This window comes from Triticum dicoccoides, chromosome 7B (genome assembly GCF_002162155.2).
Source record: "Triticum dicoccoides isolate Atlit2015 ecotype Zavitan chromosome 7B, WEW_v2.0, whole genome shotgun sequence".
NCBI lineage: Eukaryota > Viridiplantae > Streptophyta > Magnoliopsida > Poales > Poaceae > Triticum > Triticum dicoccoides.
This window is the reverse complement of record NC_041393.1, coordinates 544,131,151-544,143,820: the sequence shown is the minus strand read 5'-3', so window position 1 is coordinate 544,143,820 and position 12,670 is coordinate 544,131,151. Positions and strand designations below refer to the sequence as shown.

The 12,670-nt window shown below is 50.9% G+C and overlaps 1 protein-coding gene across 1 annotated transcript; it reads left to right on the top strand.

The window, feature by feature from the left end:
• Positions 1-11,632: 11,632 nt before the first annotated feature.
• Positions 11,633-12,447, top strand: LOC119335412. Its single transcript, XM_037607547.1, has one exon. The coding sequence runs from the start codon at positions 11,655-11,657 to the stop codon at positions 12,231-12,233; it is 579 nt and encodes a 192-aa protein (XP_037463444.1). The 5' UTR covers positions 11,633-11,654; the 3' UTR covers positions 12,234-12,447.
• Positions 12,448-12,670: the final 223 nt, after the last annotated feature.

Sequence of the window (12,670 nt, the reverse complement as noted above, 5' to 3'; positions counted from 1 at the left end):
GCTACAAGCTGAAGAAGCTTCACCGCTCAAGTAAAATAGACCACCTGACACAAACATTTTGTTGAGAAGTTGAATGTGACGAATGATAATATTTACCACGCCAGTAACTAAATAAATCCAAACATAGAGATGTATGTATATCCTCACAGCCACGGGGGCATTTGAATTATTGAGCCGCAAAAGCGCCAATATATGAAAATTGGCTATTGTAAGGTTTTCTTTTGTTTTGAAAATACTGATATTTTTATTAATTCTAATTTTAAAGGCAGTAGATAAAACATGATAAATATAATAAAAATGATAATCATACCTAAAGTATTTTTTTCCAGGGAAGACCATAATGGTTGTCTTTCCTAACTTAGAGAATAATTGCATCGTCCACAAGTTTGTTGACAATACAACCCAGAGGCTCGTCAACCCAATTTTTACAAATCTATTACAAAAGCTAAAATGAGTTGTCCAGATAAACGGAAATGTTTTCCTCTTCCATAAGAAACTCCTCTCGTGACACTTTGAAGGGCCAGAAGAGAATCCCTACTAGAGGAGGACACAGACGTCGCGATTTCCCCAACGAAGCCGCATATGGGTGAGCTTCATTGGACAGAGAAGGAACCGGGGAACAAAATCACGTCGCGATGTCAACCCCTCCATAGGACAGCGCTGGTCATGTACTTGAAATAAAGACAGAAACGAAGTCTATGATCCGGCCCTAGTTGAAGCTCCGCATGCCCGTCACCGATGCCAAACAATAGCGTTGGCAAGGATAGGGGCAGGCCTTATTCCCTATCATACCATCACCTCACCACCGCCAGCTAGATAACTATCAGACTTAACCCTAACTAAACCTAGGGCGACGGAAGACTACACATGCGCCCTAGACTAGGGTTCCCCCGCCTTGTCGACGCGACAAGGCATGCAGAGACGAGGGGAACAGGTGGTGGTAGAAGCCCTATGGAGGAGCCCTGGTCACACCTTTTTTCTTTGTGGCAAGGCGTACATGTTCACGAACTTTACAACTTCTGAGTTGATTTTTAGATGTAAAATCTAAGTTTAGAATAATCAGGTACTCCCTCTGTCCCACATTTTTTGTAAGTTATGTTAGATTATAATAAGATTTTATATTATGGAACGGAGGGAGTATATTAAGATCCTAAATTTTTTTTCTTGCTTTTGGCGTGACCTGTGAGAGAATCCTAAGAGCATCTCCAAGAGCCACGCCAAACTAGCGCCGCGCCGCAAAATTGGACGTTTTAGCGCGCGCAACTGGTATAGTTGCTCCAGCGGGCGCGAAAAACAGCGCGCGCGGCATATGTAGTTCAGCGCGCTGGACGAAATGCAATCGCGCGCCGCTTATTTGTTGCGCTCGCTCCCGCACGCTGCAGTCTTGCGCGCTCGCTCTCCACTCCCACCCCCCATCCAACCGCTCCGCCGCCGTCGCCCGCGCCCTCCGGCGACCGTTCCAGCGCTTCCCCGACCTATCCCCGCGCCGCCGCGGCTTCTCCGCCCCCCCTCTAGTCCCGCCGCCCCTCGCGCGCGTCCGTCCTCCGACGAACAGCGCCCGAGCGCTCGCTGCCGCTCGGCGCCCGCAAGGTGTTCGACAAAACGGCTACAAGGTATGTATTGCTCAGACTTCATGAATTTGGTGCATGTTGATTGAACTTTTTATAGCATAGTATTGAGCATTGTAGATGAGTTCGTCGTATGATTCTTCCGAAGAAGAATTTGATATGAAAGAGGAGGAGGATCTTGCAATGATCCTAGCTAAGCATATCAATAAAAAATGAAGCACGGTGGTTTGGTTATGGATCGGCAGAAAATTTCGAGAGATAGGATTGATGCCCATAACAGATTGATGAGGCACTATTTCATGGAAAATCCCACATACCCGGAGTCGTATTTTCGTCGCCGGTTTAGGATGAGCACCGACTTGTTCAGGCGCATTGCAGAGAAACTAGCGAGCCATGACCGGTTTTTTCAGCAAAGGAGGAATGCCGCCGGAGAGTTCGGGCATAGCACCTTTCAGAAGGTGACAGTCGCTTTGCGTATGTTGGCATACGGTATCCCGGCTGATCTAGTTGATGATCACTTGGCTATGGGTGAGAGCCAAGCCATCATATGTGTCAAGCGCTTTGCAGTCAGAATTGTGCAAGTGTTTGGTGAGGAGTATTTCAGATTTCCCAATGTTGAAGACGCCGCAAGGCTATTGGCGATGAACAAAGCTCGTGGGTTTTCTGGCATGCTTGGCTCAATAGATTGCATGCATTGGAGTTAGAAGAATTGTCCAAAGGCATGGCATGGACAATTCCACGGCCAAAAAAAGGGTTCCACTATAATTCTTGAAGCGGTGGCCGATCAGGAGACTTGGATTTGGCATGCATTCTTTGGAACGCCTGGATCTTTGAATGACATCAATGTTGTCAACCGGTCATCACTGATGAATAAGATTGCAAATGGTGAGTTACCACCGGTGCAGTTTGTAGCAAATGGCCGTACGTACAACTATGGCTATTATCTAGCGGATGACATCTATTCAAAGTGGCAAACCTTCGTGAAGCCATTGAAAAAGCCGGAAGGTAAGAAAAATCTTGATTTCCACAATGCTCAGGCGGCGGCTAGAAAAGATGTGGAGAGAGCTTTTGGGATTTTGCAAGCCCAATTTGCTATTGTGAGAGGACCGGCTAGATTTTAGGATCAAAAAATGCTTTGGTACATCATGCACGCTTGTGTGATCATGCACAACATGATCATCGAGAATGAGCGTGGCCAAGATTTAGATTACTCACACTATGAGCTCTTGGGACATCCCGTGCGAGTGCGACGGAGGGCTGAAAGGGTGGCCCGTTTTGTTGCCTCCAATCATGCCATTCGGCGTCCCGCAGCGCACAATGATCTTCAGAAGGATCTCATTGAGGAGTGGTGGGCATGGCATGGACGACAAAGAGCATGATTTCTGCTCGACATTGTATTGTTCATGAACTTGTGTTTATTACAATATTTGTTGTACTGAACGATAAACTATTTGTTTGGTTTGTAATAATAACAAAATTGAACTATTTATTGTTGATTAGTTTGATCATTTTTGCTTCTATTTGAAATATATATGTTATTTGTGCGAGTTGCGCACACTGCATTTTAACGCGGCTGTTGGAGCCAGCGCTGGCGGCCACGCAAAACCAGGCGAACGGCACGTGACAAACTAGCTTTTAGCGCGCGGCGCGTTGCGCGCCTGGTGGAGATGCTCTAAGAACTTATCCAATGAAGCACACCAACCAACAAAACTAACCACCGCGAATCAACCTGTGGTTGAGATGGTTAGGTGGACAGTGGTATCCCCCACCCACCAGGGTTCAAATCCTGGTGCTCCCATTATTTCTGGATTTATTCACGATTTCCGGCGATGCGCTTTCAGTGGGAGGAGACGTTTCCGTCGACGACGTGGCGCCTACGGTGGCTTCGTAAATCTCAAGATGATATGCCGGCTTAGTCTCTCAGAGGTGCTCATAGGGGTAGGGTGTGCGTGTGTGCGTTCATAGGGGTGAGTGTATGCGCATGTATATGATCGCTTATGTCTGTACTGATGCTAAAAAAACTAAACTAAGAGCATCTCCAACAGCCGCGCTAAGCGCCGCGTGCAAAAAAACTGTTTGCCGCGCGCGCTTCGGCATGTTTAGCGCGGCCGCCAGTGCTGGCTCCAGCAGCGCGCAAAAATACAGCGCGCGCGACTTGCGGGGCATTTAAACATATATGATATTTTGGACACAAAATGAGTTTGAAACATTCATCAAAATGCAATGAACATGTGAAATTTAACACAAACAAGTTGATGAATAAAAGTTCATGCCCACAAGTTCAAAATCATGCCCACAAGTTCATCCAACCAAGTTCAAATGCAAACTAAAGTTCAAGACATAAATGAAAGACACATCAATCATCTTCCTCGTCTTCGTCCTCATCTTCCGAAGACGATTCTTCCGCCTCCGAAGATGAATCTTCCTCCCTCTCCTCATCACACTCCGCATCACGTGAAGCTCCGACGGTGTTGGCAAGATCTTCAACGGCATCTTCATCGGAATGTGTGTGAGAAGGCACATCGAAAGACATTCCACCCATGGCGACCGGAGGTGCACCCATGCCTCCCATGAGAAGCAAAACTCATGCCTCCCATGGCGACCATACCATCGGAGGGTGCTCCAAAGCCACCCATGCCTCCCATGGCGGCCGGAGGTGCACCCATGCCTCCCATGGAGGCCGGAGGTGCACCCATGCCTCCCATGGCTCCGGAGCCACCCATGCCTCCCATGGTGCCAAGGCCACCGCCACCCATGGCACCAAGGCCACCGCCACCCATGCCGCCGAAGCCACCACCACCCATGCCGCCGAGGCCACCGCCACCCATGTCGCCAAGGCCACCGCCACCCATGCCGCCAAGGCCACCGCCACTCATGCGGATCATGGCTTTTTTTTGGATCAAGACTTCTTCACGTGCAAGGTTGACGTATTCCTTTTGCGCATCATTGAACAAAGATGTGTCCAAGAAGAACAAGTGCTTCTCCCATTCCAACAATCTAGTTCGCTCCTCATTGCTCACCTTCCTCTCCTCCAAAGCCACCTTCCTCTCCTCGGCCGCCACCCTTCTCTCCTCGGCCGCCAACCTCCTCTCCTCGGCCACGGCATCTTGGTTCCTTGCCATTTTCCTCACCTCGTTGGCTTCTCTTCTTGCGTTCACAATTGCTTCCATAGCATTTTTGAGCTCATCATCTCCTTTCCTCTTCTTCTTTTCGGTTTTGTCTTTCTTGCACCCATCCGATCGTTTTGGCTTCGAGTATGAAACCGAGTTGGGTGTGGGGCTTCTCTTGCCGTCATCACTTGATGCATCATCCTCCTCCTCATCATCATTCAACTCAATTGCTTACTTGCGTTTGTTGCTCAAATGCAAATCATCCAAACCATCACGCTTCTTCCATTTCTCATCATCCTTTAACACTTCATAGCAATGAGGCAAGGTAAAGATCCTGCCTTTCTTGATCTTCCCCTTCTTGGTTGTCCTCGTCTCTTCTTTGAACAAGTTTTGTGCAATGTTGTACTACAAGAAAAACAAAACAAGTTAGCACTTCGGTCACCAAAGTATCCAAAACAAGTATGATTAACATATATGAGATGCCACTTACTCGATCATCCTCATTTGTGCCACTTGGGTTAATCTTGTCAACTGCCTTTTGTACGGCCGCCCACTTTTGACAATCCGAGTTGATTGTCGACCATCGGGACCGGAGTGATCTCTCGGAGCGGTCAATTCCACTCACGTTTTGAGCATCAAAGTGTTCTTTCATTCGCCCCCAATACGCGTCTCTACTTTGATCACCTCCAATGGATGGATCCCTCGACACTTGCAAATAAGTATAGCATAGTAACTTGTCATCGTTGGTGGTGTAATTGCCCGCTCTTCCTTTCGGCGCGTCGACAATGCCCTCACCCTCCTCGTCCACCTCAAACTCATGGTCTTCGAAATGGATGTCATTGGTTTGAGACCAATGCGAATTGTTGGACCCAGCACCCATAGTTGACATGTATGCATCATCGTTGAGACTACAAAGTTTTTTTAACAATGCAAATAAGCTATTTATAGGTGATGATGCATTGAAAAAATAACAAGAAAAGAAAAGTTGGAAATTTTTTCACCTTGGGGGCATTTCGTCGAACAAGTGGTGCGCGTCGGCGTCCGGCTCAACGAGTGAGCTCGCCGGCGCTTCGGTAGCCGCCGCGGTCGTCGAACGCCCTGCAAGCTTCTTTCCCCTCGCCTTCGTGCTATCGGGGCCGTCCGCCGCCTTGTTCTTCTTCGCGGATGTTTTGCCCTTCTTTGGCTGCGCCGCATTGGGGACCTTCGATGGTGCGGCGGCGGAACGGGATGGCGCCGGCGCGACACCACCCGGCGCCGTGGTCATCCGCGACGGCAAGAAGAGGCTGCGCGCGAGGCCGACGCTCGGCGGAGCTCCGGCGGTGGCGACGCCAACGCTCCCCGCGCTAGGGTTTCCGACAGCGGCATCACCGGGGGGGAGGGTCGCGGCTGTACAACGGGGTGAACGGGGTGCCGGTGTGCGCGTCCATGGGTGGGTGGCAGGGCGCCGGCGCCGACACGCGCGGGGCGTATGAGGAGGAGAGGAGAGAGTGCGGCGCGAGCGCTCGAGTGTGTCGCGCGCTGTAGCGGGCGCCCGAAATACACCGCGCGGGACCGTGTTTTCGACCGCGCGCCCAACTCGTTATAGCGCGCGCGCCATTTTTACGCGCCCGTTGAAGCGACCCGCCGCGTTGCGCACGCGCTAAAACAGACTAATTTGCGGCGCGGCGCGACGCTAGTTTACCGCGGCTGTTGGAGATGCTCTAACCACCCTCCACTAACGAACCCAACGGTTCCAACGTCCAGAAAAGTCACCGCCCCGGTTGACAAGTCGTACACTTCCTATCCAAGAAAGAAATTTTGAAGGGGACGCAGCGACCATGTCCATCGGATGGGATCGATGCTGTGTCTCCTGAAAGAAAGGTGTGGTTCCCAGCAGGAGCCGTCAGGCTCGAGATTTCACAGCCGATGAGGTCACTGTCGGCCGGCCGCGGCGCTGGCGATAACATTTTCAGATAGAGATCAGCCCTAATTAATTACAGTATACTCCAGATGGGCGCTGGTCTGCTGCCGTCAGCAATTCAGCATGTTGCGGAACCACGTTTGGCTTGGGCCTTTTGGGTTGAGGATTGATTTGAATTTTTGTTTTAAAACCGGCGTACGGACGACGCGATGGGAGCTGGGGAATTGATCAATTTTGGAGGCGGGGTCGGCGATAAACTTTGATGCGGTCAAGTGCGGGTTCAGAGCATGTGTTCACGTCCACCGGCAGCAGCAGGAGACGCGACCGCCTCGACTTTGAGCTAGCCGTTCTGGTATATTTTTCTCCTTTCACGTGGAGTCCCGTTGCATCGATCCGTTTCGTCGGTGTTTCCGCTGACCGTCTGATGAAGCCCGCGATCAAGGCGGTGTAGGAATAGAGACAGGTTTTAAACTTTCAGTTTCTGTACTACACTAGGGAGCGCCGTACCGTGCATACGGTACGACATTGGTCCGCGGTCCTTGTTTACGACTCACATCAGGCAGGTGGAGAAATACCATTCGAAGTGTACCACCTCCAGTAGGACGACGCCCGTATACATGCCAGCAGAGACATCTACTCAGTAGAGTAGGACTGAAGAAAAAGTGTGAAGGGTGTGATACGTGCGCGTACATGCAGAGTACGGACACATTTTCGTAGCTGAGAGGCACCGGGGCCGGGTCGCATCTTTTTTTCTCCCATGGTAATAAGTGTCTCGTTCATATCATAAAGAATAAAGTACAAGTCACGTAAGAACCGACATGACAAAACTGAAAAGATAGCAGAACATCTCTGAGCTTGACACTAACGCCCGTCACCTGCCTCCGGCACCACTACAGCAGCCACCGAAAAAAAGAATGACGGATCACCTCCTCACCCGAGCTCGACACGGCTCCATCGCTGATATTCAGCTTTGCGGACTTCCAAAGTGGCTCACCAAAAGTGAAGCCATTGCCGTTGAACGAATCAGACCGGGGCAACACCACGGACACGCCATCGAACTCCAGATCTGGCACCCCACCACGACTAAGACGCCGAAGGAGGAAATTATACCTGCCATCCACGAACCACGAACCCAGCACACGTACCATCTTCCAGATGTCGTCGATGCAGACCACAATCTGCATCCGCTCCTGGACTATCTCCCAAGCTCCACGCCGACGCTGTAGCAAACGTCGTCGCATCGACGGAGCCCGAGGACACAGGTCCACCACGAGGATGCCGCCGCCGCCACGCCATCCTTGCTTGAACAGACTGATTTCCAGATCCATCCCCAACCATAGGATCGATGGCCTCGTCAGGAAAGGATCCGAAGAGTATTTATTCAGCGTCGTCATCGTCGCCGTCGAAGCAAAGACGATGAACAACCTAAAACCTAGACTACGGATGAGTAAAAACGATCCACACGCGTGGATCCGCCAATCTCCCTCACCACCGACGACCGAAGACGCCGGCGGACGGGAGCCGCCGGAGAACGGCGTTGGAAGATCGGCCCCTGGCGGCGGCTAGGGTTGCAGCCGCCAGGTACGAGAGGAAAACAACCTCGAGGTAGCTAGGTGTACGTGAAAAGCCCATGACCCAGGTGGGAAAGGAATGTAGGAGTACGTTCGTACGTACGGGTACGGTTTATTATGTACAGTATTTTATTATTGTTGCCGTTGATCGAACACTGGACTGGACCCTCTGCTCTATGTTGGCAACGACAAAAACGTGGAATGATCGGTCGGGCGCATGAGGAGAGGACCACGCGCAGAGACCTGCTTCGCCCGCCGTCCGATCCGCTACAGCCGCGCTAGGTTGTCTGAGATTATTGTAGTCAACGATCGAGGCGACCGAGGTACGCTATAGTAATTCCGTGCGTTGCGCCTTCTCTCTCCCCGTGCGTTGCGTCTTGCGCGGCACACGGTTTACGGGCAGTGTCCCCCATCGCGGCCTAGCTAGCTACGAGGGCGGCCTACCACGGCCTGTGAGCCGCACCGCATCCCTTCGAGTCTACTGATCGTACACGTTTTAGAAATGCGGCGCGGCCAGGCAGTAGCGCAACCGCACCGCATGCATGGCATTTCGTCCCCAAAACAGGAGAAACCGGCCGGAAAGTGAAAGGAAAACCCATCGCGTCGCGTAGGCTGTAGGCTGATACGAATGCGATACGCGCTAGTGGAGCGCGCACCGGCTGTGGCGGCCGACCGGCAGTGCCGCCGCTCGGGGCGCACAGCGCGCCGCACCCCCGCCCCCAAAAGCGGAAAGCGGTACAGAGGGAACCCGCGGTTTCGTGCGTGACGGGCCCGTGAGTCACTCACGCGGACCGAGCGAAACGCACGGTAATTATAAGATATACGAAAATACCATATATTTTATACCTGGTATATATGCGTAGGAGTAGGTCGTATGATACGTACGTACGTATGCATACCCAGAAGAAAACAAGGTGCGGCGATGCATTCGGTCCGTCGCCGCGTCAGCGCCCACGCGCCGACCCCGGCCGGCCCTGGTTTTTGTTTCCGTCACTCCACTTCTTTCCTGGCTCCGTTGCGCTTCGTCCGTGGAGACTTTGCGGCCCGGTCCCTGCCGAGGTGCTATTTTACAGGACAAGGCAGCTGGCCTTCTTTCTTGGGGGAGAGGCTAAGGCGAATTTGTGGTTTGACTATCAAGTAAACTATGGTAAAAATCACCTGGTTGACTTGGATACAAAATATATTTTCTGACCACGGACTTCAGGCTGACTTTGGAAAACTGTAATGTTAACTAATGGTACAGCTACCCCTAAAAAAAAAGGCGAGTACTTTGCGCCGGCCCACCGGCGCAAGTTTGGGCCGGTCCACCAAGCGTCGTTCGATTTGGAAGCGCATAACCGTCAGATCTGTCCCGCACCGCATCCCCTTTCGTCGTCTATCCCACGGGAAAAAAGAGGAGAAAAAAAGGAAGCGCCGCCGCCGCCGCGGGATCCCGCATGCTGGCCTGCGTTGCCCTCGTTTGGACCACCGCTACCCTTGCTTGCCGCCGGGGAAGCAAAACACGACCCGCTTTCACCGTCGCTGGTGAAGCAAAAAAAATGCCGGTTCCAGCAAAATCAAAAGACGGTGGTAGCAATTTTTAGGCTGGTTCAGCAAAAGTAAAAAAAAAAAACTAGGGGTGGTAGCGAAAACTCCTGATGCTTCCAGCAAGACTCTGGTAGAAGCAAATGCGTCTCCGGTAGTAGCAAAAATCCGAGATGGTTGCAGCAAAGAAAAGCCGTCGCCGCCGACGACCAACACCGTCGTGGGTGGATGTAGCAAAAATGGTCTTCGGTTTCAGCAAAATGAAAATACGGTTGTAGCAAAAATTATCTCCAGTTCCAGCAAATCAAAGTATGGTTGTAGCAAAAATCGACTGAAAGAAAACATGCGATGTCATGGAGATGGATGTAGCAAAAAAACCACAAAACAACGGTAGTAACAAAAACTCAAAACAAATGTAGCAAAATGGTTCACCGGTTCCAGCAAAAATCACCACGGGAGCAGATTTTGGGGTGAGTAGGTGGTAGCAAAAACATTGGCTGGTTCCAGCAAAAAGAAAACATGGTCGTAGCAAAAATCTTGTTGTGGCGGCCATGAAAAGGAGTGCAAATCAGCTGCGGGCGGCCATGGCAACGAGCGCTAGTTGCAGCACCATCACGGTTGCAGCCCCGCTCAGCTCCGACAGCCAAAAAGACGAACGCCGTGGCATCTACACCGCACCGGTCGCCGGTGCTTCGCCACCAAAATCTCGCATCTTCGTGTTGGGTCGCCGCCGTGCAGCAGCAAGAAGCGAAGTGGATGGGGAAAAGCATAACGAATGGCGGAGAATGGAGGAGGCAACGCGAGCAAAGGGATAAGGCTGCGGTCAAAGCGGTGTGTGGACTCGGCCAGCACGTGGACGCGAGTGCAGCTGCGGAGGGAACGCGAGCGTCCGATCTGACGCATCAGACGACGCGCATAGGACCGGCCAAACGCTTGGGCCGGCGCCCCGGCCACAAACACTTCCCCAAAATAAAACTAATGGTACAGCGGCATGTGATGAGTCCCGTGTCTCATATAGTACGAATTATCTTGCTTGAAGTTGGGTGGAGACAGCTACGAGGTACCACCAGGTTCACGCAGCTCACCCCAATGCCATTTAGTAAAGCATTCAATAATATGAGTATTATCAATTTACCATATTTTTGAAGAATGGAGGTGGAAAATCATTTACAAAAGAAATGAATCCAGTAGTGTAATTTTTCGTTTGGCTTCGCCCTATTCTTCAAACAAGATACCTGACGGAGAAAATGGTGTGCGCATAGTTAATATAGAAAACGTTATAACATACAATTTGGTTTCTTTTTCAAATAATTTTACAGAGACACTATGTGCAACGTACAAGTGGCAGAAAACAAGATTGCTTTGGCTCGAAACAAAAAGACAAAGAATGGAGTCCTCCCTTCCACACCGTGAGAAACTGATAATCCAGATGAGTAACAAGCTCACAATAACAGAAAACCAAAGGAGCTAAATGCATAAGGCATTTTCACTTATTTCGTTACCAGGTTCAGAGGGTGTTTGGATACGTTTTAGTCCCATGACTAAAAGTAGTGGGACTAAAACTTGCTAGCCTCACCCATGCTTGGATACAAACACTAAATAGACTAAAATCAAGTTAATGAGCATTTATTATCCTCCAAACCCTCCAATCCAGAACTCGCATGTGTCAAATGAGAGGAGTTAAATGAGAAGAGAGGACTAATCCACATTTTAGTAGGTTTCCCTTGATTAAATTTTTTTAGTCTCAAGATTAGTTCTAGCCTCTCTTTAGTCAGGGGCGATTGAAACTTTAGCCTTTAAAAAAGACTAATTTTAGTCAGACTAAAAATAGTCACTTCGATCCAAGCATCTCAACCTTGTCCCTCCTAGTCTCCTACTACTATCCACCACGTTCGGCGCGTCGTCTATATATACGTCTTCTTTCCCCAACCCGTCGTCACCAAACACCAAAACCATTCATCCCGTATTCAAAAAACCGTGGATGGGATCAGGTCTCTCTCACAACCACCGGAGCAGCGTCGCGCCTCAGCAGCAGCCGTCGTCGGCCCGCGTCATCGCCGCCGACGGCTCGCTGACGGAGTTCGTCGTCTCCTCGCCTGTCAGCGTCTCCGACGTCCTCGGCGGCAATGCGAGCGGCCCCTTCTTCCTGTGCAGCTCCGACGCGCTCTACTTCGACGAGGACGTGCCGGCGCTCGGCGGCGGCGAGCTGCTCCGTCCCGGCGAGCTGCTCCCCGTCACGATGCTCGGGCGGCCCCTGTCGAGCGCCGACATGGCGGCCATGGCGGTGCGGGCGAGCGAGGCGCTGGCGGCGAGAGCGCGGCCGCGTGGGCGCGGCGCCGGCATCAGGAAGGTGCGCGTCACGCCGGTGCACGCCGAGGGCGGGCGCGGCGACGTGGACGCCCAGGTCAACGCGAAGCTGAACGAGAGGACCCTCGGGGAGTACTCTGCGACTGCTTCGACTAGCCCGGCGAAAATTGGCAAGAAGGCTGCCGTGGCGGCATTTCCGCCGGCGAGGAAGGCGCTTAAGACGCTGAGCACCATAGAAGAAGATGCGGAGTGACGGAATGCTCCTAAGAACATCGCCAAGCGACGTCGAGTGATAAAAATGGAAGGAAATTAAAAGATTTTGTGACAGGATATTTTTTATTCTTTTCGTATTAACCATTTCTTTGAAAAGTGGTGTTGGTGAGGAAAATTCAAAATGGTAGGAGTATTAGATAAGAATGTCGTTTGGTTAATTTGCCATTGTACATGTACTACCTCTTATATTATAGTAGAACGGAGGGAGCATTTTTTTTTTTAGATAATAGGCAGCACCCTTTCATTTATTCATGAACTTGTTCATTACAGACAATGCTGATTTGGCGAGAGTATGAGTTGCCTCATTACAAGCACGATTAACATGGATAAAAGTACAAGATACAAACTTTGTGGCCCATTTCTTGATGTCATGAAGTATGGCTCATGTAGAGATCCTGTCCAAGTCTGAATCATTGA